Source organism: Penicillium crustosum (assembly GCF_028827405.1).
Source record: "Penicillium crustosum strain IBT 35664 chromosome Unknown utg000003l_segment0_segment0, whole genome shotgun sequence".
Taxonomy (NCBI): Eukaryota; Fungi; Ascomycota; class Eurotiomycetes; order Eurotiales; family Aspergillaceae; genus Penicillium; species Penicillium crustosum.
The window spans coordinates 1736738-1758643 of record NW_026623124.1 but is presented as its reverse complement, the minus strand read 5'-3'; the positions used below and the strand labels follow the sequence as shown (position 1 = coordinate 1758643).

At 47.0% G+C, this 21906-nt stretch overlaps 8 protein-coding genes across 8 annotated transcripts; 3 read left to right on the top strand and 5 right to left on the bottom strand.

Annotated features, from left to right (window-relative positions):
• Positions 1–64: 64 nt before the first annotated feature.
• On the bottom strand, positions 65–1943 carry N7487_007719 (CAIB/BAIF family enzyme; the record flags this gene model as incomplete). The annotated part of the gene is made up of 4 exons (XM_056875449.1): positions 65–616; positions 674–1174; positions 1231–1529; positions 1589–1943. 4 exons carry the CDS (start codon positions 1941–1943, stop codon positions 65–67), a joined length of 1707 nt encoding a protein of 568 aa, XP_056727637.1.
• Positions 1944–2880: 937 nt separating this feature from the next.
• On the top strand, positions 2881–5120 carry N7487_007718 (putative ABC transporter; the record flags this gene model as incomplete). The annotated part of the gene is made up of 2 exons (XM_056875448.1): positions 2881–3595; positions 3649–5120. The coding sequence occupies 2 exons, from the start codon at positions 2881–2883 to the stop codon at positions 5118–5120; spliced, it is 2187 nt and encodes a 728-aa protein (XP_056727636.1).
• A 219-nt stretch (positions 5121–5339) lies between these two features.
• Positions 5340–6146, bottom strand: N7487_007717 (MscL family protein; the record flags this gene model as incomplete). The annotated part of the gene is made up of 4 exons (XM_056875447.1): positions 5340–5462; positions 5512–5656; positions 5730–5930; positions 6010–6146. The coding sequence occupies 4 exons, from the start codon at positions 6144–6146 to the stop codon at positions 5340–5342; spliced, it is 606 nt and encodes a 201-aa protein (XP_056727635.1).
• Positions 6147–7735: 1589 nt separating this feature from the next.
• On the top strand, positions 7736–8620 carry N7487_007716 (lipid-binding SYLF domain-containing protein; the record flags this gene model as incomplete). The annotated part of the gene is made up of 1 exon (XM_056875446.1): positions 7736–8620. The coding sequence occupies one exon, from the start codon at positions 7736–7738 to the stop codon at positions 8618–8620; it is 885 nt and encodes a 294-aa protein (XP_056727634.1).
• A 1169-nt stretch (positions 8621–9789) lies between these two features.
• Positions 9790–10218, bottom strand: N7487_007715 (uncharacterized protein; the record flags this gene model as incomplete). The annotated part of the gene is made up of 2 exons (XM_056875445.1): positions 9790–9951; positions 10063–10218. 2 exons carry the CDS (start codon positions 10216–10218, stop codon positions 9790–9792), a joined length of 318 nt encoding a protein of 105 aa, XP_056727633.1.
• Positions 10219–10792: 574 nt separating this feature from the next.
• N7487_007714 (uncharacterized protein) lies at positions 10793–12089 on the bottom strand (the record flags this gene model as incomplete). Its single annotated transcript, XM_056875444.1, has 6 exons — positions 10793–11079; positions 11139–11209; positions 11261–11634; positions 11699–11766; positions 11818–11854; positions 11907–12089. 6 exons carry the CDS (start codon positions 12087–12089, stop codon positions 10793–10795), a joined length of 1020 nt encoding a protein of 339 aa, XP_056727632.1.
• A 1428-nt stretch (positions 12090–13517) lies between these two features.
• On the bottom strand, positions 13518–15002 carry N7487_007713 (DUF614 domain protein; the record flags this gene model as incomplete). Its single annotated transcript, XM_056875443.1, has 2 exons — positions 13518–13753; positions 13847–15002. 2 exons carry the CDS (start codon positions 15000–15002, stop codon positions 13518–13520), a joined length of 1392 nt encoding a protein of 463 aa, XP_056727631.1.
• Positions 15003–17051: 2049 nt separating this feature from the next.
• N7487_007712 (inositol polyphosphate kinase KCS1) lies at positions 17052–21056 on the top strand (the record flags this gene model as incomplete). The annotated part of the gene is given in 3 exon segments (XM_056875442.1): positions 17052–17437; positions 17455–19095; positions 19163–21056. 3 exon segments carry the CDS (start codon positions 17052–17054, stop codon positions 21054–21056), a joined length of 3921 nt encoding a protein of 1306 aa, XP_056727630.1.
• Positions 21057–21906: the final 850 nt, after the last annotated feature.

Sequence of the window (21906 nt, the reverse complement as noted above, 5' to 3'; positions counted from 1 at the left end):
CTATGCACGATGCATTCCTCGTATTCAAAGGCAAAGAAAAAGAACGAAGACAGTGTCAAAAGGACTAACACTTCTTCGCATCTGTCTCCTCGACGCTAAACTCATCCCACGAAGCCCGATCAAATCCGTTCGGACGACTAGACCGCACGAACTGATTATCCACTCCGCCAATAACTGCAACTGGCTTCACAATCTCGATATCCGCACCATATGCGCGCGATGACCAGAGCTCTGTGAGTGGCTTGCGGCCTTCCGACTCAGAACCGGCAGGCTTGTACAAGTGCGGGAACCGCGCCTGCATGCCTTTCAGCACAGTCGACGAGATGCGGTCAACGCTGTCACAGTGACGCAACTTAAAGAACTCGGGTGGTTGCACCTTGCGAAGCTCCTCCTGCACATCAGCGGGGTATTGGCCCATTGCAAAAAGGAGAAGGTCGTAGTGCATCAGTGAGGCTTTGCCGTGGTACGAGCCACCGGTTTTTGCGCGATGATAGAGACCAGTCAGCGCAGCGATGGCGCCCATGCAGCCTGTGCCGTAGTCGGAGATGGGGAAGGGGGGTACAACGGGGCTTGAGAGGCCCATAAACTGGCCTTGGGCCCAGGCGATTCCAGTAACCTGCAGTTGAGGTCAGTATTCATTTGAATTCGCTGAAGATTGGATCTGATAACTTACGCAGTCTGCGATCTGCTGCCATCCAGCGCGGCCAGCCCATTCGCCTTCGTATCCGAAACAGTTCTCATTCACGTAAACGATGCCTTTGCCACGCTTCTTGGCCAAAACAGCCATGGCCTCTGCTCCGTAGCCAAGCTTGTCAAGTGCCCCAGGGCGGTAGCCATCCACGATAACATCCACATCATCTAGGAGTTTCTCAAACTCCCTTCGTCCAGCCTCGGTCTTCAAATCAAGATCTGCTGCAAGCTTTCCCATGTTACCATCGACTTGGAAGAACGGCACGTCGGAAAGGTTTGGGCTGGTTATCTTCAACACATCGGCACCATACTCGGCTAGAATACGGGTAACAGTTGGGCCTGCGATGATACGGCACATCTCCAGTACCTTGACGCCCTCGAGGATCTTGTTGCTGCCGTTGCGTCTAGCTGGGAAGGGGGTTGGAGGAAGGTCACCGGGTAATTTGCTGACTTTCCATGCAGGTTCTTCGATGTTGAGTTTTCCCTATCGAAGGATTAGCCTGCTTGTCGTAGTAGGATACAGGACTGTGCAAAACTTACATGGGGGGTCTTGATGAAGTCTTCATGCTTGTAGGCAGTCACACCAGCCTGGCGTCTCTCCTTGTTCATCTCTTCAAGCTCTGCAACTGTGTATTGTTGTACCTTATTCTCAATGACCTTGATGATTTCTTCATAGTCAGTCAGGTCTGGTCGTTGGCCCTCCAGCCCAATCATGTTTAAGGTCGTCGTAGCCTCCAGCGAGCCATGAATATGGAAGTATTCGCCTGGGTTCTTAGTCTTGTAAAGATTTGCCGACATACGTCGGTAGCCGATGGATTGGGCAGCTAGCAAATCCGTATCTGTTACAGTCAATATTTTGTTTTTTGTTTGGTAAATCAATGCACACCAAAGTACATACTCTTCAACTTGGATTTCACAGCCGGGTCCAACTTTGACAGACCATCTACTTTTGCCATGTACGCTTGACATCCGAAGGCAGTGGCAGCTTCGAGACTGACTTGAATGCCCCGAGGTTCCGCGCCAGCACCAAAGCGCAGGTCAGCAATGGCAGCGGCTACAGAACCTTCGACACCCTTCAGGGCAGCGAGAGTCTCGGTCTCTTTAAAAGGAATGGGGAAGTAGATTTCATTGTGACTGGTAGAGAATGAGACGAGGTCTTTGTTTGCAAGCACCTCGGGTGGTAAGTCGAAACGTTCCGACTGCTCGCACAGCTCAGAGAAGATGCGACTGGTCTCAAGGACTGGAGAGTACATGCTGCCTGTTATGTTGCTTCTTTCTCTCTGCGTAGATACTTGTACTTGGACGTTGGTTGAATGGACGTTCACGGTGATTTCTTCGATATGAGATCAACGCAAATCGTGGTTGCCACGTGAGAGTTTGTAATTAGAAGCACAAGATGTGCAGCAGGTTTGTGGGGAAGTGAAGTAAGAGTAGGCCGGCTATATAAGGGTCCATGACGACTTCTGATAATCGGGTCCCGACAGTTTGGCCGTCGGGTGGCCACACCCGCAACATTACCCGTCGGCTGATATCTATATTGGGATTTACCTAGATACCACTACTTGGCGGGAATTATAAGACAGACATGTTGATTTCGTTTCGAATATATCTCTCCACTACTTGCAACTTTGAATTATCTCAATAGATGGCGGATACAAAGCACATCTCGAACAATCACCCCGCACGATGCAGATCCGAAAAAGAGAGCTATCCGGACCCCGGGATCGGATGCGATAAGATCGGAACGGTCACGTGGGAAATTCAGGCACTCCAATGTTCGAGAGAATGCATCATGGATGTATCTGTTTAAGAGATGACCAATATCAAAATGCAGATTATCTTGCGACTTGGTTATTGATGTTGTATGACATGTTCAACAATGGAATGAGGCCGAAAAATGGACCTTTGGTCAGGGCACATGATATATATGTGTATATAAAAAACACCAGTCCTGATTGTATCACCCGTAATTTGACAGCCATTCCAAAAGAAGAAAAAAATACTTCAATAAAAAATACTTCGATTGTGGTCTTGCACCAAATTTACCTGTATTGTTAGCAGTTCCTGGATCTCTCCGGGCTCCCGTATAACCCCTGCATCTAGAATCGCTCCAGATAGCCACGTGACCTCGAAAATGTTAACCCCGAATCTCCAATTTCCGCATTGTTGTGACTTTGCCAGTAGACGACGATGCTACTACTCCGAACAAAATTGCGGCCGAGGGTGCTGCGACTTACAGCTTACCACGCGACCCGGTTCAAGTCCGAAATCCCGTTCATTCGCATTCAAGATGGAACTTTTTATAAGAAGTATCCAACCGCCGAAGACCCGTCCAATCCACCTCTCTTCCCAAACCTGAACTTCACTCTACCCGCTATTCCTGCTCCCAGCACAACCAAGGCGGCACATTTGCAACACTGGGCTATCATCGGCCCATCTGACCGAACCGACCTTCTCAATATCCTTCGCGGCGAACACATCTGTATCCCGCCCAACGCACGTTCATATCCATACCTCCTCACAGACGAGATCGCCGCCAAGGACCCACGGTTACGTGTTGTGGAAAATGCCGTCCAATATGTTGGATTCAGTGGCGAGGGCTCGGGGGCTATTGGGGGAATCCGTGGCGCATACCTCAGTGCTCGCTATGAGAGTTATCGGGAGGAAACCGACTGGACCCTCCTGCAATACTTGCGTGGCCAGACCTCTTTGAACCCCATGGAGGGCGAGGAAGAAGGCACGCTACATGATGAGGATTTCCTTCAGCGCACCATTAGCAGTCTTGAACTAGGAAATGTGCTCACCTTGCCAGTCTCGAGTCTAAGCAATGGTCAAACCCGCCGAGCGCGAATTGCGAAAGCAATTCTTAGCAAACCAGAGCTATTACTTCTTGACGAGCCATTCAGTGGGTGTTCCCAGTTCATATTTGATGGATGTGAAATTCTAACCTCTACTTAGTGGGATTGGACCCGGTGGCAGTGAGAACGATCTCCAAACTTCTTCATGAGCTAGCGAAGAAAAATGCCCCACGGCTCATTCTGGCTCTGCGCCCCCAGGATAAGGTGCCAGACTGGATAACGCACATTATGGTTGTGGGTAATTCCCACAAGGTTCTCCTGCAAGGGCCAAGGCCGGCTATCGAGGACACGCTCAATGTCTGGAGCTACGTTGCAAATAAGTCTAAGCCAGACTCTCTGTCCGAAGAGCAAACACAAATATTGAAGAAATGTAAAGCAGACTTGAAGGGTGGTGTCTTAGACCAAGAACTACTTACGGATTTGGTGGCGCATACGAATGCTATAAAGTCCTCAGAAGTCCAGGCGCCATTGGGCGGAGAGCCGGTCATTGATATGGAAGGAGTTCATGTCCAGTATGGAGACAAGGTAGTACTCGGTGGATGGCAGCAGAATGTGAATGGCGAAAAGAAAGATGGGCTACACTGGCGAGTTCGTCGGGGGCAACGCTGGGCGATCCTCGGTCCCAATGGGTCAGGCAAGACAACATTACTATCAATGATCACATCCGACCACCCGCAGGCGTATGGACAGCCCGTCAAACATTTCGGACGATCCAGGCTTCCGGAACCTGGTCAACCAGGAATTTCAATCTTTGAACTTCAGTCCCGCATTGGGCACTCATCACCGGAGATCCATGCGTTCTTCCCGCGTCAATTATCAATTCGCGAAGCGCTTGAGACTGCCTTCGCCGAGACCTTCCTATCAAAGCCAAAGCTGAACATTGAAAGAGATCAAGACATATCTGCAGCCCTGCATTTCTTCAAACCGCTGCTCGATCCAAATTACACCACGAGTGAGGTGCCAAAAATATCGACTGCGGGCCTACCGATCATGACGAAACGGACTCACGTCAGGCTTGAAACATATGCACTAATGGACCACGTTGTTGGGTACGCGGATGAGATTCTCTTTAGTGAGCTTACCACCGCGCAACAACGTATTGTGCTTTTCCTCCGGGCAATCGTCGCCAAGCCGGACATTGTTATCCTCGACGAAGCTTTCTCGGGTCTATCTGCAGCACAGCGTAACAGGTGCTTGCAATTCTTGGAGATTGGTGAGAGACCTAAACGCCGTGCCCTTAATGCTCAACCCCGTTCTCTAATGGAGTCGAAATTCCGGTGGACTGGTCTCTCGGAGGATCAAGCCTTGATCATGACTAGTCATGTGGCCGAGGAGATTCCTGACAGCGTCCGCTACTACATGCGACTGCCGTCTCCTGCAGGCACCGTCGATGCACTTGATTTCCGCTTTGGAATTCTACAATCTAAAACTACTCTCAGACAACCTCAGACCTGGGAGGCAGCCTGGTCTCCCCCAGAGCAATTCACCAAACATGCCCGCAGGACGTGGCGCCGCAAGCAACATACTTTGCCGGTACAGGATATGACTGAATTTGAGTGGTGGTCGATTTAGAGGTATAAACATTTAGATTTTATCTAGCATTCTTGGCGTCTGCATCATAGAGCTTCTTGTACATTTAATTAAAATCCCAATTCATCTGTACTTTACATAGCCCTTGAAAAATATAACAGAAATCAAACTATCCACTCGTGCATAACCCGACTCGCTAAGCTGCAACTGCCTTATCGCCGTGCCTGTGCCTCTCGTAAATCCGCCATCACCTAGTACCGCCTAGGGAGTTCCTCCAACGATACTCGATTCGGCGCCAGCCAGTTCCTGCCGAGAACTCTTATCACTCCTAGGCTCATCTTCCCTTCCATCTTGCCACGTTGAGCAATGGCGACAGCGAAGCGCCTTTGGGCAATTAGCCGAGGTAAAACACACATCCGATCAAACCACTTACCGATTTACCGATATACTGCTTGCAGTATGGACACCGGACAGTAGGCTTGATGATCTTGTCGTGAGAGATCCACATGTACAAATGTCCGACCGCGTACAGAGTAAGGCTGACACCCAGGAAGTTGAGAACTGTCTCAAGAAACACTCTGCATAAATCTGTGTCAAAACTGACCGATAGAATACGTTCGATTAGTAGCCGAGGTAGGTAACTATACATACCCATAAGCCAGAACCAGTGCTCCATCCTCTCTGGCTTGGCGAAGGGTATTATACCCATACTGCTGGTCGAAACTCGGACCCTTGGAGAGGACGGCGAATTTCTGATCCATGTTTCGGTTCAGAAATGGCAGTAGAGAGACGATTGGCAGAACCATGTCTGATACGAAAGACGTGACGACTTTCGTGAACGCATTCGCTATACTTTAAGTGATATGTATGTTAGCAAAGTAGTTCTCAGGCACTTTGAGTGTTAGGTCATTAAGCGAAAGGGAGAACTAACATTAAACCCAACGCAACCTCGAGAACATTATCCCGCGCCGCGAAATTGATAAATCCATCCCAAGCATGTCGCACTTGCTCCTGGGCTTTCTGGCCAGTACGTAAAAAGACGTCGGTGCTTTCGTCGAGACCGCGCATGTTGGTTTATGGTGCAGCTTGTAAATCCTATAAAATTTTGTAAAGCTCAAAAGAGCATATTCAGGCAAAAGCCAAAAAAAGGGAGAAAACGCCTCTGAAGGGGCGCCTTTATCGGAGCTTTGGCGTCCATGCGGGTCATGTGTGGGTTAGGGCGCCGGGATACAATTAGGTTATCTTGGCGCTTCCTTCATAGATGCAGCACTCCGTACATATGGATTCATATAATTTACTATTAATAGTTCGAGTGCACTGTAACCACGCCTGTGTGGAAAATAGAAATCCATACCTAGGCGCGAAGGCGTTGCCTGGGCCTCAAAATGGCTGTGTTTATGCTTCGGTATACTTTAAGTACCCGGTACCTAGCAGTATGCGGCTTATTATGCGCTATGGTAAGTACCTAGTACCTTATCCGTGATTAGTGCAGATCACCAAATTGAAATGTAACAAGGGATAACTGAATTCACATTTGCCTCTGTTACCACAAGGCCATATAGCTTGTTAATAAATATGACATTCTTTTTCAAAATGTAGGAAATACAACCCATTCTTTTTGTAGGAAGAGATCAGAGTCCAGTATACCAAAATAGCGATTCATCTCATACTGCAGCAATTTTTCCTATCTTCATGACATTTCGAGAAATCTCGCCTTGATAGCAGTCATACAGCGAAGCACTCGCTCACGATTCCGCAAACCGCTACAATCATACAGTTCCCGATCAGAAACGAGATCCATCAAATTAAGACCCAGGGCCTGCCAATCGATTGAATAGTTGGACTCCAATCGATATCCCCAAAATATCAGTGGCCATGGATGTACCAGCGATGAATGTAGTGTTGAGTTGATATGACCATAAATAATTCTGTCGAACTTGGTGTGATATTTGGAGTACATATAAAAATCAAAACTCTATCTAGTGATATAACAATGAAGGCTTAAATTTAGTATGCTTTTCAGAATCGGGGTCAAGTGAATATTCGACAATGGTATGAGCCTGATATATTAGGTTAGTTGAACCTATACTATTCAATATAATATAGCGCTTAGCCATACCAAGTACCTGGATAGTATGGATATATTAACGTAGTCGACAAATAATTTGGAATCCTTCTCATTCTCTCATTCGTGAATCATGTATTTGTGATTGGCTAGGAACGCTGTAGTAGCATATTTAAGAGATTAACATTTCACACTCAAGAAAAATCTGAGGTATAACCCGGGGAAAACTCGCTACTGAAATTGTTGCCTTGTATTTGCTTCGATGAGATTATAGCTTATAAGTACGGAGTACGAATACGAGAGGATGACTAGAACTAATAAAGGTGGGATCCACTTATTACACTTCTTAGGTCTAAATACATATCAGCCTTGTCTCGTTATGATGCTGCCTATCTTCTATTTTTGTCTGCTGTTCAAAACCAATATTTATAACCCTTGCTCTGTCTCTTAACGAAAACTGAATCTCAACTCCAATTATCGCAATCTCAACTTACGCTGAAATTTCCAGCATACATCCCATACAGTCTATTGCTACTGGATCCTAATTTGTAACTTTGTCTAATTCATCGAGTGTTCTCTGCCGTGTGACAATATGGTTCATTATTGGGAAGACACGAAGCGCTACTCAAAATTGGGCTTCGATAAAGCATGGGACACTCTCGACAAGCTGGGCCCACCCGTGAATCGTCTCTCCAACAGACTAGGTGCCGAGGCCTTCTGGCCAATGTCCATCGACAAAGAGAGCGAGAAAGCTGCACGCATCATTCGCAGCTTCTGTAAAGATGGCTTTTACGCCCCCGAATCCCAGAATACTACCGATGAAAATGGCAAGATCAATCGCCCCAAAAGCAAACAACGTGTTATCAACAAGATACCGCAACATGTTATCAAGAATGCAAAGGGATTAGCTATCTTCACCACCATGCGCACTGGTCTGTGGTTTAGCGGCGCCGGAGGTAGTGGAGTGTTGCTGGGACGCATTCCCGGAACTAATGAGTGGAGTCCGCCATCCGGTATCCTCCTACATACCGCTGGCATTGGCTTCTTGGCTGGTGTGGACATTTACGATTGCGTCATGGTCATAAATACATACGAGGCGCTGGAGGCGTTTACGAAAGTCCGTTGTACAATTGGTGGTGAATTGAGTGTCGCCGCTGGCCCGGTCGGCATGGGAGGAATGGTTGAGAGCGAGGTTCATAAGCGACAGGCGCCAATCTTGACCTATATGAAGAGCAAAGGTCTCTATGCCGGTGTCGCATTGGACGGTACGATCATCGTTGAGCGCTTTGACGAGAACGAGAAATTTTATGGGGAGCGCATTTCGGCCCAAGAGATTCTAAAAGGCAACGTCAGGCACCCGCCTAGATCTGTTTCCAACTTGATACAAACAATCCATGCAGCTCAGGGAGATACCGCAGACTTTGTATGTTTTGTTTCCTCTCATGAAGATATCCACGTACTTGGCGCCGCCAAGTGATCTTGACTATAATGCTCCGAGCCACCGACCGCTGACGTCTGACAAAAACACAGGGAGAAAACGTTGCATTCTGAGGATCTCTTTACACAGAAGACCGGAATGGCAATTAAGTTTTCAACAATTCAACAAAGCCCAAGAAAGGCCAGCTCTACGACAAGTGAGTTGGGGATAAAGCATGTATAATCCTGCTTTTTCTGCTCCTTCCTGTGACGATGAACAGCACCTTCAGACAAGTCAGTCTCCCTATATATATAGTAGTAGGGAAGTTGAAAGCAACTTACCTACGTAACCCAATGCTGGCGGAATTCCTGGTGAAACCCCAGAATCGGACTTCGCTTCAATGGCAATGACATTGACAGAACTTTTTTCTTCATCGCCGTACCAAGTAGAATAATCTGGCCGCCCCTTTAAACTGCATAGCTTATGTTTCCATCGAACAGGTTTATAAATCTATATACGTTCGGAGTGCACGTAGATAGGTTTGCTCTCGGTGGAACGAAATTTGTGGACGTACTCATATGCGTAAAAGATCAACTCATTCAACGTGAATCGATTATGAGCTTCGCTATTTGGGGTGCCTCCAACAACGTTATTGATTCGTAAGAGATGTTTTCCTTGCTCAATTTAATTAAATATCACTTAGGATCTTGAGTTCACTCACGTAGTTCAGGGGGTAGGGAGATTGGTTTAATATCTTTCAGTTCACTGTCAGAGCTTTCTCTCATTTGTCTTAAACCGAGGTGTTTTTTGGATGTCATCGATTCCGAGCGAAGAAATTGGTAGACCCGGGTAGCTTTGCTGACAGGTACAATTTCTAGTTTGGAAAGCTCAATGAGAATTCATAGCCGAGCTTATTCAAATAATGTTATTTAAATCGGTGGTCATATTACAACACTATCAGTGGACCCAACGGATACTACCTACCGTAAAGAAATTCATGCCAGTATATAAGTACTCGGATGTAAAAAAAGACGTTGTCGACTGGGCTCCGCGTGACATTAAAAAGGGTGCCTACTTAGATATTCAAAAGAAGATCAGCGTAAAGTCACGATAATGCTTGATCATATCAGGGACCACCATTGAGCCCCGAAGGTGTCATTGTGGCTAGATCCATACTACAAATGTACTCACGCACATTCCAACAAAATATCTCACTTCCATTGACACATCTATACATGAAATTGATCCTGGATACGCAAAGACGTAAACTCAAGAAACTCAGCAACCCAAAGATGCTCTATCTCGCAGTCTTGAACCTTTTGCATCAGACCATATAGATGGGCCTCTATATCATCGCATTCATCTTCAAACTCTGTCTGATCAGCGAGATCCTGGATGAACCAATAGCTGCGTTGTTTGAGAACGAGAGAGCATCTTGGGGTCTCTGCGACCATATCAAGTCCTGTGTCTTTTACTCGTGCTATTCGCCATAATAAACTTACAAGTCCTTTGTAAACCCCGCTGTTAGGCTCTATTTCATGGTTGTCCGGGTATTTCCTGGCATGATTAGCCGTAGCCTCTGCCCTTTTTACAAAGGCGCGACACTCCTTTTGGAAGGTTCTCTGATATGGTGAGCGCAATTGCTCGCGGTGGGACATTATTTTTGCAAGTAACTTGGGTGAAAACTGGACTTAATTAGTTTTTGGTTGTCAGCGATTTGGAATTTATACAACTGAAAGAGATCAAAAGTTCGGACCTTGCTCTTGGAGGTTTGAATGTGAGTTTCTTGATTGATCTACTCGGGAAATTGCTGGAATATAAGCTACTTATGATTTCTGGTCAATCACTATCTACGCTATGTATTGAAGGTCTCTTAGTAGAGAAAGAAAGATACCCAAAGCTACAAAAGCCTTTGTTCTGCTGTGATCCATTTCTCTTCAAGCGGCCAGTTATTTAATTCATTCTTTCATGTCTTTGGTATTCTCAGTTGTACCGAGTCAATGGCTTTGTCGATTGGGTGGTGACTTAGACAAAATACAATAGTATTGTTTGAATTCTTTGTCTTAGTTTTCTCCTGGTGAACTCATGGAAGGTGCTCACAAAGCGATCGTGGCTTCCTTGTATGTAAAGAATGACGAGGGGCTAAATGAATGAAGTAATACCTCCTCCGTTCGTAGAATGACAAAAGAAAAACTCGTATCCGTATAGGTGTATATAGCTTTAGCCTCTGTTTTACACAGCAGACTGGGTTTGAGTCGGCGACTGGTTCAAATTCCCACTAGCACTGGGAGAAATACTCCCTTCGCCGGTTGGGCTAGGGGTCTTTCGCAGCCAGCTACCCTTCTCATTAATCTGTGAATCGCTTGTATTACTCGCGTTGGTGGCATATCGGCTAGAAAGCCTAGACCAAACCTTGGTGTGCATGACCTTAAACAAAGGCCGCATATTCGACAGGCACGCTGCGACGATTCCAACGGCGGGCTCGATACATGTCCACACGCTTGCTGGGACTTCATTATCTGTTTGAGTGTTATTAGTAAGTTCTCATATATGTGACTTGAGAGGGAATTATGCGTACAGGTAATATCGTCGCCCTTAGTGGAAAGCTCGATCAGGACGACCAGACGAATGATATCGAAAATTAAAGTTCTGCCTTATGTTAGGGAAATGCTTAGCATATAAACAGCAGACAAAACTTACAAGAATCCCAGAATAAATATCCCAGAAAGACCCAACTTCTGTGCCTTGGAGATGGGAAGGTTCCACACAATGTGCATGGGCATCAGGAGGATGATTGCATCCGTCGCGATGTTGGGAATCTGAAGACCGTAGTAGAACTTTGATAGATTCATGCAACCACCTTCTACCATGGGGTGCCATAGCTTCTCTGTTGGGATGCAGGTGAAACAACCTGCGAGAATACCGCAGGCAGCCCATAGGATCACAATCAGAGATACAATATTGACGGCGTATTTCATGGTCTTGACGGGAAAGAGTCTGCGGTACAGCATCAGGATGGATAGTTTGATACTTGCAATGCAGCCGGTGTAGAGTATCGAGCCTGTAAACAGTGTCTGTGGGTCTATCAGTGCATGATCTATATGTGCGTTTCATAGCGATACGAATGTAATGTCATACCTTTAGGTAGACAATGATCTGTTCGGGGGAGAGCTCGGCGATATGGGTTCCGAGACCATTGTATAGTACTGTGATCCGTTAGGTGATGGCTGGTTTAGGTGTGAATCATCTCAACGTACAGACAACTCCTGCGATTGATATACCATATTCGAAGATCTGTTTGCAAAGGTTAGCCCTGACATATAAACGTTCGATACGTGCTTCTTACTAATGCCAGAATAATGAGCCAGTCATCCAAAAAAAGACCACTTCCATTAATCGCTCGGGAGATTATACGAAAGCCAACTGCGGTAGTGGATAAGATGAAAGCAAAGCAAGTAGAAGTGATAACCACATGGCGCAAGTTATCATGGTCATAGCCATGAACATTCTGGGCCATTGAATCCGCCATATTGCACGTATCGACGAAGTAATAGAGAGTGACTTCTCAAATGAGTGGAAGCACTGATGCCAGCGCGATACAGGAATCCCAGATCGAATATATACACAGAAGTGAATCAAACAAAACTCCAAAAGAAAGAAATGAACAGGTCTCACATCACCTAACTCTAATATCTTGAACATAACCTTATAACCTTAGAAGAATGACTGCTCTCCAGCGACAGTTGCTACTAGGTCGATATATATTCCACCCTTGCATAGTAGCCAATCAACGCCCATGATCTCCAAGTAGCCAAACCCTACTCTAGGAACAACATAAGCTATATCTGTTACCATCTTCTGGGGAAGACATTTCCACATGTACAACAGCCTCTAGGAACTATCCCGAGTCCGCTGTTGCCAATCAATGCATTAGGTGTCGTGGATGCGACAGGGATAAATCTACGGTCCACATGCGCCTCTTCAGTACATCGCCTTGCATATTGCGGTGGCTAGCTTGATACCTGAGGGGCTAACATTGGTAATCATGTACAAAGTACTCTGTAGACCTTTCAGAGAATTGGTGAGCCACTTGGTGGATCATCGTGACGTATCGATCCATCCCCTTGGTGAGATCGGGGTTGGAAAACCCGCCAATGCGGTTTGCCTGATCGTGGGATCGTGGGATCTCTCTTGGGTTTATTGATATGACACATCCCCGGGTGGCGATTACTATTTCGCCTTCTATTGTAAACTGTTGGGTCGCCCGTTGCCATCGTTTGGAGTTTCCCGTATACGGTATACCTGCGGGTCTTGGTTTGATATTTGGTGGGCGAGACTCTTAATGGTATTATATAGAAATTTAATGATTTCATGCTTGCCTCGGAAACATACGCAGTGCAGTAAATCGAATGGGATGGACTATTAATTACAGAACTTTAACGCTGGGTGGAGCTGGCGATGGAGTTCGATGTAATGGAGGTAAAATGAGCACTTGGAGATGAACAGATGGATTTTCTGGTTGATTCCGCTGGAAATAATCAATTCTTACTCTGCTTTTGTTCTCTGTTCTCTGCGTGTCCCAACCAGGTCAAGCACTCTGTAGTCACCCCTCGCCATGCCTGTTTACGACGTAGGTTGGAATATGATAGATCAAATTTGAAATGTCACCGGCATACTCCGTACAATTATCTGTAGCATTAACTAGTTAGTTAACTAAACCAAAGCAATAGATTTACGTAATAATCAGCCCTAACCTTGAAATCTTCAAAGTGAACATCTCGCTCTCGCTCTCGCTCTCGCGCCTATACATGATAAATTGGCAAAGCTGACAAGCTACGGAATACTCCGTAGTACAAAACTCGACACATCAAATAACGAACGCTATTACATCATAATGCATAGACTATATACACAACTCCATGTTATCAAATCCTGCTCCCTCACTAGATATAGCGCATTACCTCGGCGGTGGGCCATACGACATCGGTCCAGGAGTAGTATACGGCGAGAGCATAGTCGCACTCCGCTCCCTAGCCGCGCGAGATCGATACTCCTCACGCTTCTGGATCTCCTTCTCGTCCTGAATCAATGTGCAGCATGTACAGCAGGTCGCCCGCACACAGTCCGATGCGATACTACCTTGGATGCCATATGCCTTTCTCGTTCTGGTGTGTTGGATTGTGGCCATTAACCCTGTTGTGCTGTTAGAATGGTACTCTCTTTTGTGGATTGATCGGTCGCGATGTTTTAGACCTCACTCGACCTTCGAACTGGACTTGGACTTACATTGACATCCGCATAGCAGTCCCATCCCCGTGCATGAACCATTGCAAGTCTCGTATCCGAGCATATTGGTCGGGTCTTCCTTCTTCGACTTCATCGAGAGTCGGTGTTGTGTCCTCCCATACAAAATACACGGACATAGCAGTCCCAGGCAGCAGATTCCGAAATTCGAAAATTCACACAGTCCGTTGCTCCATCCTCCTCCCTTGATCTCCTGATTTGGGTGGGTGGTTTGGCCGGGCTGGTGATATGCGCTCAGGTCATCTGGTTGGGCAGGGTGGGATGTGGTCGCTCTGGTAGGTGGAGGGAAATACGGCGATTTGGGCGACTGTAAGGGGTTTTCGTCCGGAACAATGGGCATGGTTTCGCTCCGTTGTGGAGCTTCGGGGTTTACTTTCAGGGGCAGTGGCCCTGGTGAGTTCGGGGGTGGTGAGCTGGGAGGTTCATCATACGAGGCATATTGCTGGGTGGGTATTTCGATGCCGCGCTGTTGGTCCTGGAGGTGGGTGTATGACTGCGTTGCATATGGATGGCTCGCATATGAGTGGGGAGACATTGGGGTGCTGTACTGTTGTTGTTCAGGTACGTTCGCATACTGAGGGGATATGGTCATGCCGATCTGTTGATGCCATTGATGCTGCTGTTGCTCTGGTATGTTTGTATACGACTGAGTCGTATATGCCTGAGGAGACATGTGACTTTGTTGTTCGGCTATGTTTGTATACGACTGGCTGGTATTGGATTGGGTATAAGCTTGAGTGGCGTGTTGCTGGTGCTCGGGCGCAACTGCGTACAACTGAGGAGAAATTGAAGTGTTATGCTGTTGCTGTTGTTGTTGCTGGTGTTGTTGTTGCTGCTGATTATGAACCAAAGGCGCATAATTGGCCGGGTGCTGCTCGATGGGCGGACAGTTTGCATAATCTGGGATTATTCCTTGATGCTGAAATTGCTCCTTCTCACTCGGCGCATATGACCACGCTCGCTGGTGCTCTTTCGGGGGTTCTTCCGCTGCGGGATGGGGCGGGGGCCCACTCTGGTCTGGCGGAGGTGAGGCTAGGTCCCGTTGGTAGGATGATGGGTGCATTTCGAGAGGTGTTTCCATAAATGAATATCTCTGGTGGTTTCCTCCTACTGTAGTGTCCACGTTCAAGCGACTCATTTTCAAGTCAAGACGGTAAGTTTTCTCGTGGACCGGTTCTCAAATGAATAGGTATAACTCTAATCGCGATTCTTCCAGAGTGAAATAGTAGATTTAGTTGATCGCAAGGTAGATAATTGAAAGTGGGAAGATGTATGACACGCGACTCAACGGCTTTCTCACGGGGATCAACATGGGTATTAGGAAAAGAAGTACTTGCTAAGGAACATGCGATCGATAGTGGAAAATGGGATGTATAAGGTCCCCAGTGGCTATAAGGCCTCAAGTGTGAATGAAGGCGCATGGTGGAAGGAAGCCGGCATCGAACTAAGGAGTGAAAAACCATAGGAGCCTTGTAAGCGGGGAGTACAAAAGTCAGAGGTCTGCGGGGATCTCCTCTCCTTTTTCTTCTACGACGAAGCTGGTTCGTTGAAAAAGTCATCCTGGTTGGTAGTTGGCCCCTAATGCATCTTCTTCACCTCGTCGAGGACTCTGGTTGGATCACGACCCGCTCGGCTCCCAATCACTTTTATCCCATCACAATCACACTTAGCCGCTGTTGGTTTTTGACTAGGAACAGAGTAGTTCGAGCTTGGTTTAACCAGGTATGTACATATATAATATTTATTATTACTACAGAGTAAATATCTATTATTTATGTCCAAGCTTTTGTGGACTATAGGAATATGACCTTATCTGACATTCTCATTCTTCCAATAGTATATGTATAGTCGGAATACTTTACAAACATCCGACATCCGATGATAGATATATACTGAGATTATTGGATGATATTGTACCGAGTCGATAATATACTAAACAGGCAGCAGCTTTGAGAATTTTAATTCCCGTACAAAGTATACCGCTTCGTCTTGGCCATGTACCACCAGTTGATATCTCTTTTCCTCGAGATAAGGTCCTTTTCGTGGCTTGTGAAAGTGGGGGGCAATTAATTTGAGATGGGCCTTTTAGTTCGTTTAGTTCCTTAGTTCCTTTAGTTCCTTTATCGGGGACATACTGTGAAGGAGATATAAGCCTTGGTCATTTTAGTCATTTTAGTCTGTGAGCTTAACGGGTATTAAGATATTAAGATGCTACTAGTACCTAGGTAAGATGTTAAAATGTTATGTTACAGAGGTCAGCAGAGGTGAATCAAGGACACCTATTAGCGATCGACATGGCTGCACACTATGCATTGAGACAGGTGATTGGTAGATCATAGAAAGATAGGAATCAAAATAAAGATCCTGAGAAATGCTATGGAAAATATTTAGGCTTGAAGCACAAGGTATAAATCTCATGAACCCTATGGAGTGCAACATATTGTTATAATCCCAGTATATCATTTCAAGATCTTTAATACTCAACAAATGTTATATACAATTTTGGTTTTATCTCAATACACTAGGAACCCTGGTCAAAAGATCCAACTAGTTAGAAGAGAAGTTTTGTAAGACGTTGCACAATAGACCAAGTACCTCTGGACTTGTAGTCGTGTAGTACTTATAGGAAGCTGTATATTCTTCGCATAAAGTGAGAAAGTGAAAGAGGCAAACTCCCCACCCAGATTTTTTCTTTTTCGTTTTTTTATAACTTCATCTTTCTTCTATATTCTTTTCCTTTCTCTCTTATTCTATTTCCAATATCAATATCAATATCCTCATCTTTTTATCTTTTTTTTATCAATTTCTTTTAATCTTTTTTCTTGTTTTTTTCCCCTAATCGGATCCACTCAAGGGCGGTGACGATCAAAGACTGTGTCTCTCAAACTTCCCCATCTCCCTTTCCCTTTAACTCCTTGAACTCTTCATCCCCCCGGCATTTTGACCGATTTGCGGCTTTTTACTAGCCTGTAAGATCTCTCTCTGCCTAAACGTGCCCCCCCCATAACTCCTTCCCCCCACCCCTTGAATGCAAAATAGTTGGAAATTCTTTCTGACGCCAATCTTTCTTCCTCAAGTTCTAGGCATCTATCTTAGTCTTAAATCCTCTTTTTTTTTCTTTACGCCTAAACCATTCCGGTTTCCGCTTCTATACCATCCCGCCCTGTACTTGACCAATGTCCTCCCCATGTCAAACTCGCCGTCCGTTCCCGAAGATACCTTGCCTAGTCCCCTGGTGACACCTGCTACGCCTGCCCAACATGATTGCTCCAATACCCAGGGTACCCCACGTCACCACTTTGGGCAAGCCCAGCATCTGCCCCAGGGGGGTGAGGTATTATCACCATCGCGCGCTGAATCCCCCACCCATTCCTGGTCTCAGCCCGCATCCCGTTTATTCCCTCTAAAAAGAACCGCGACCACGCCTCCGGAGAATACCGCGCATCCGGATATTGTCTACAGGCCTCAGCTGTCAGAACGTGACAGCATTTTCGCTACTCATTACCTTCCCTCAGATAGTGCCGCAAATACCCCACAATTACCCCCGAAAAGGCCTTGGGCAATGAACGTCAGGTCAATTTGATCCCTAGCCTCGACGATGCATCCGTGTCTCCAAGTGCATTCTCCAAGGTCTCTCCCCATCGTTTTAACGTCGACCCTTCCCGCATGGAAGTTGACGTCCACAGAAACTCTCCATTGCGTTCCTCTTCTCTCTTCTCAACCGATCTCCCTCGTTTGTCTCTCCTGCGCGCATCCACCTCGCCGACTGATCACCCAAAGAAAACCGAGGTAGAGACGGGCGTGCAGGCTCAGTTGGGCGGATCTCAGCGGTACAAGGTGCCATTGGATAACACAGGTACGAAAACCAGTCGGTTTCAAGGCGCCTTACCTGAACGGAATCTCTTCCCGTCCACACTAGATGATGTCCCCCGTACCTCCCATTCTTTGACCATTCCGTCCTCTGGCCAAGGCTCTCAGGTCAGTCGGGGTCCCTTGTCCTACAGCCCGAAAGAGGAAGCCCCCCAGACCCCTGTTGCGGTTGAACGAAGCCCCAGCAGAGGTCGTCGTGGTCGAGTTGACAGCTCAATTGAAGCCAATCTGACCAACGCGGAGCCGGCTTCTAATGTGCGCAGCCGTAAATCCAGTCACTACCTGGGCCTTTTCAAAGAAAACACCACTTCACCGGATCGCAAACGTCGGGAGGATCGCGGCCGACCTCAAGATGAGACGGAGTTGAGAGATCGCATCATGGATTATGAACAAGAACCACATCATTCAGAGCAGGAAACTTCGCTTCGTAAGAGCACATCACTCTCCGCACTTGACGATACTCCATCTTTCCAACCTCCACCTCAGGCTGAGTTGCCCCACACCATACAAGACCATGAGCCCTCCAAGCGTCACCCTACCTCGTTGCCTCGGAACTTGCTGGAGGAGATCCGAAATTTTCATCTCACGCCTGGTGGCCGCCATGGCTCTTCTTTCTCGAAAAGCATTCCAACCCAATATTCAGAGCGCAGCCGGGACTACTTCAAGAAGGATCTTCATGTCGAGGTATCTCCGTCTGACTCTTTCGAGGAAGAGGACCGAGGATCGGGGCAATTTGGGGTTGAGGAGGAGGAAAATGAGCAGATCTCCTCTGCAGTTTACTTCCCCCACGAGCGTACAGTGCCTGATGGGGTTGATGGCCTACAACAATTTCCCGATGGGCCTCTTGATGTGCAGCCGGGTCAGGTGTCGGCTGCAGAGAAAGGCCATGAGCTGATGTTAGTACCCCAAGAGCGTAGCGATTCTCCCGAAAAGGAAATCAGCCATGTGGATATATCCTTTCGATCTAAGAATGAAAGTAAGATCCTTTATGGGGATATCCATTCTCCACGAGAGAATTTGTCACAAAAGACTTTGAGTACCATCTCTGAATCTGGCGATTCAATATACGATTCCGAAATCGAAATCCAATCAGCAGATGAAAGTATACGATCTGTGGACGAGCCAGATACCCCGACTGCCACACCGACCCAGCGTTCCCAACTTCTTTCTCGTCCACAACCCCCGCCCCCGGGGCCTCTTGGTGCCGTGGAGTTGAAGCCCTATCGCCATCAGGTTGGCGGGCACACAACCGTTTTCCGCTTTTCCCGGCGCGCTGTATGCAAGCAGCTGAACAACCGAGAGAATGAGTTCTACGAACGCATTGAACGGAGGCATCCAGATATGCTTGTATTTCTCCCAAAGTACGTAAAATCAATTCCACAGAAAGCAAACGGTTATTAGCGTATAGGATACTAATATTCTTGTCAGATACATCGGAGTGCTGAACGTCACCTTCTCCAAGACATCTAAACGCAAGGATCAGGTTGATTCTGCCGATGGAATAATTCCAGAGACGACACCTGCCAATGGAACTTCGGCGCTCAGCTCTCAGCTTCTCGAGGCAGCAGAATCACAGGAGCCACAGCGAATTGTTAGCCAGTCCCAAGTCACAGGGGTCATCCCCAAGGTCATTCTTGAGAACAATCGCCACATCATTCCAGCCGACCTTTTTACTCACCAGCAGCGACCGCGGACAGCAGATGCTTCAACAAACCGCGCACGATCCGTTGATGGCCTCAAGGGTATGTCAGCGGAGTCTGATACATCGGCTCTGAGCAAGAGAGCCAAGATCTGGGGCGCCACGACCGTCAATCTCAAGCTTCAAGAGCAAGTTCTCCGCGAGGTATTTAGCCCTCCCGCCATTCACCATCATCGACGGCATGCTCGAGGTCATGTCCATCTGCCAAGAGCTAATTCCGACATGCCCGCCACCGCCCACCGCCGAGAGAACCTGTCAGAAGACCACACAGCTAGCGATCGACGACCAGTCCCTGGGCCAATCGCAGCTCTAAAGACAGAAGCGGTTGACATAAAGGCTCCCCCTAGTGAAGGTCCTGCTCTTTCGTCGTCAGCCTCCACTGCTCTAGATGCCAACCAAAACCGCCTGGAGAAGGTCCGGACCGAAGACGTGCCTAACCGAGCAAGCTCAGGCTCTCGGGCTCCTCACAGACGGCGGCATTCCGGGAGTGGCCTCCAGAGACGTGGCAGCATAAACTCCCGCAATAATGGAGAGCTTATGTTCTTTGATGACGAGGATTATGGCGGTGACAAGGAGGATGAGATTTTCTCCATGGAAGCCGATTCCTCAATGTCGAATGCTTCTTCCACCGCAAAGCGGTCAACTTCGCCAGTGTCAGATGGCAACTCGACCAATGGCCACCACACTAGCGAGGCTTTTGCTTATGGTAGAACTTCTGATCCAACCCGCTTCAGACCACAAGAACCTATCAACCCGATCTTACCTAGCAACCCTAAAGAGGCACAACTGAGAAAGGATGAAAGAGTGCAGTTCTTCCTTCTCCTCGAAGATCTAACAGCTGGTATGAATAAACCATGTGTGCTAGATTTGAAGATGGGCACTCGACAGTATGGTATTGAGGCGAATGAGAAGAAGAAGAAGTCTCAGCGACGGAAATGTCAGTCCACTACCTCACAGCAGCTGGGTGTGCGACTCTGTGGCATGCAGTCTTGGAACGTCAAAAAGCAGGAGTACATCTTTGAAGACAAGTATTTCGGACGCGATTTGAAATCTGGTCGTGAGTTCCAGGATGCGCTCACTCGGTTCCTTTACGACGGCGTCAGCTATGCCAGCGTAGCCAAAAAGATCCCTGTCATTTTGGAGAAATTAGCTTTGCTGGAGCACATGATTCGACAGCTGGATAGCTACCGACTCTATGCTAGCAGTCTCTTGATTCTTTATGACGGAGAACCACAATCTCCACCTGATCAAGAACCGCCTCGTTCTGGTGAACGGACGTCTCTCAAACACAGAACCTCCAAAGACGGCCAGAGCAAACTGAACGTTCAATTGAAGATTGTCGATTTCGCTAATTGTGTCACTGGCGAGGACGAACTTCCTCCAGATACACCATGTCCACCTCACTCCCCACACGACATTGATCGTGGATATCTGCGTGGTCTGCGCACACTCCGGATGTATTTCCAGCGAATCATGAAGGAGGTCAGTATGGATGAATTTGTGGAACGCGGCGAAGGTGAAGCTATCGCGCTGGGCTCTCAACCTGCGGCTCGTGAGAGACCCTCTGCTCAGTATTGGGATGAGACCATGATGGAAACCGACGCGGGCGAAGTCAGTTTCTAGTTCGTTTTTCCCCCTCTCTTTCTTTTCACCTTTTTGCTCTTTTGTTTTGTTTTGTTTTGTTTTTTATCTGCTCGGCCCACTGCCGATACGTGGCGTTCGGAGGATAGACCCTTGCACATGGGAACGCCAGCATTCATATGCACCAGTGCCTGATCACGCCTGATCGACACTACGAAATAACGACCCGGCCCTTCATTGGGTGTTTCTATGATCCCCGTCAACGCTTGGATGCATTTAGAGTCGTTTTGAGGGTTTTTTTTGGCTCTTTCGTTTCACAGAAGCCTTTTCTTCTTTTTTTCTCGGGCGTGTATCAGTTTTCTCAGTCTTGTTTTATTGATATTGATAATACCCCCCAATGTCTCCAAATTCTTTTTTTTTTCGGTTTCCTTCATGGGTTGTTACTATGATCTTACTTTATTTGTACATGAGTATCCTTTTCTTTATCTCTAGATGACCAATTTCCCTTCATTTCCACTATTTCACAATATGCATTTCAAAATGACATGATCGGGCCACTCTTGATTGAGGCTTTTCCTTCGGGTTGTCTTGACAAAAGGTTTTTTATGCAGGTGAACTCACGCTCTGGAGAAATGCGCCCTTGCCTAGGTAACCACTCGACACTTGCGGTTAATTGTAGGTTCTTTATAGATGCGCCCGAGTATTTAATGGGCTCTAATATTCACTTGCTATGTACCTCCGTAAGCTAGATACGTACATAGTAGTTTTGTGGTTAAATCTAATAATCACATAACTCGACCGTCGCAACTGAACCCAGCTCCCGTATTAAAGAAGTCTTCTTCTAAGAAAAAGTAGTACTTCAACTCACTAACAAATTTATAGATCTCAATAC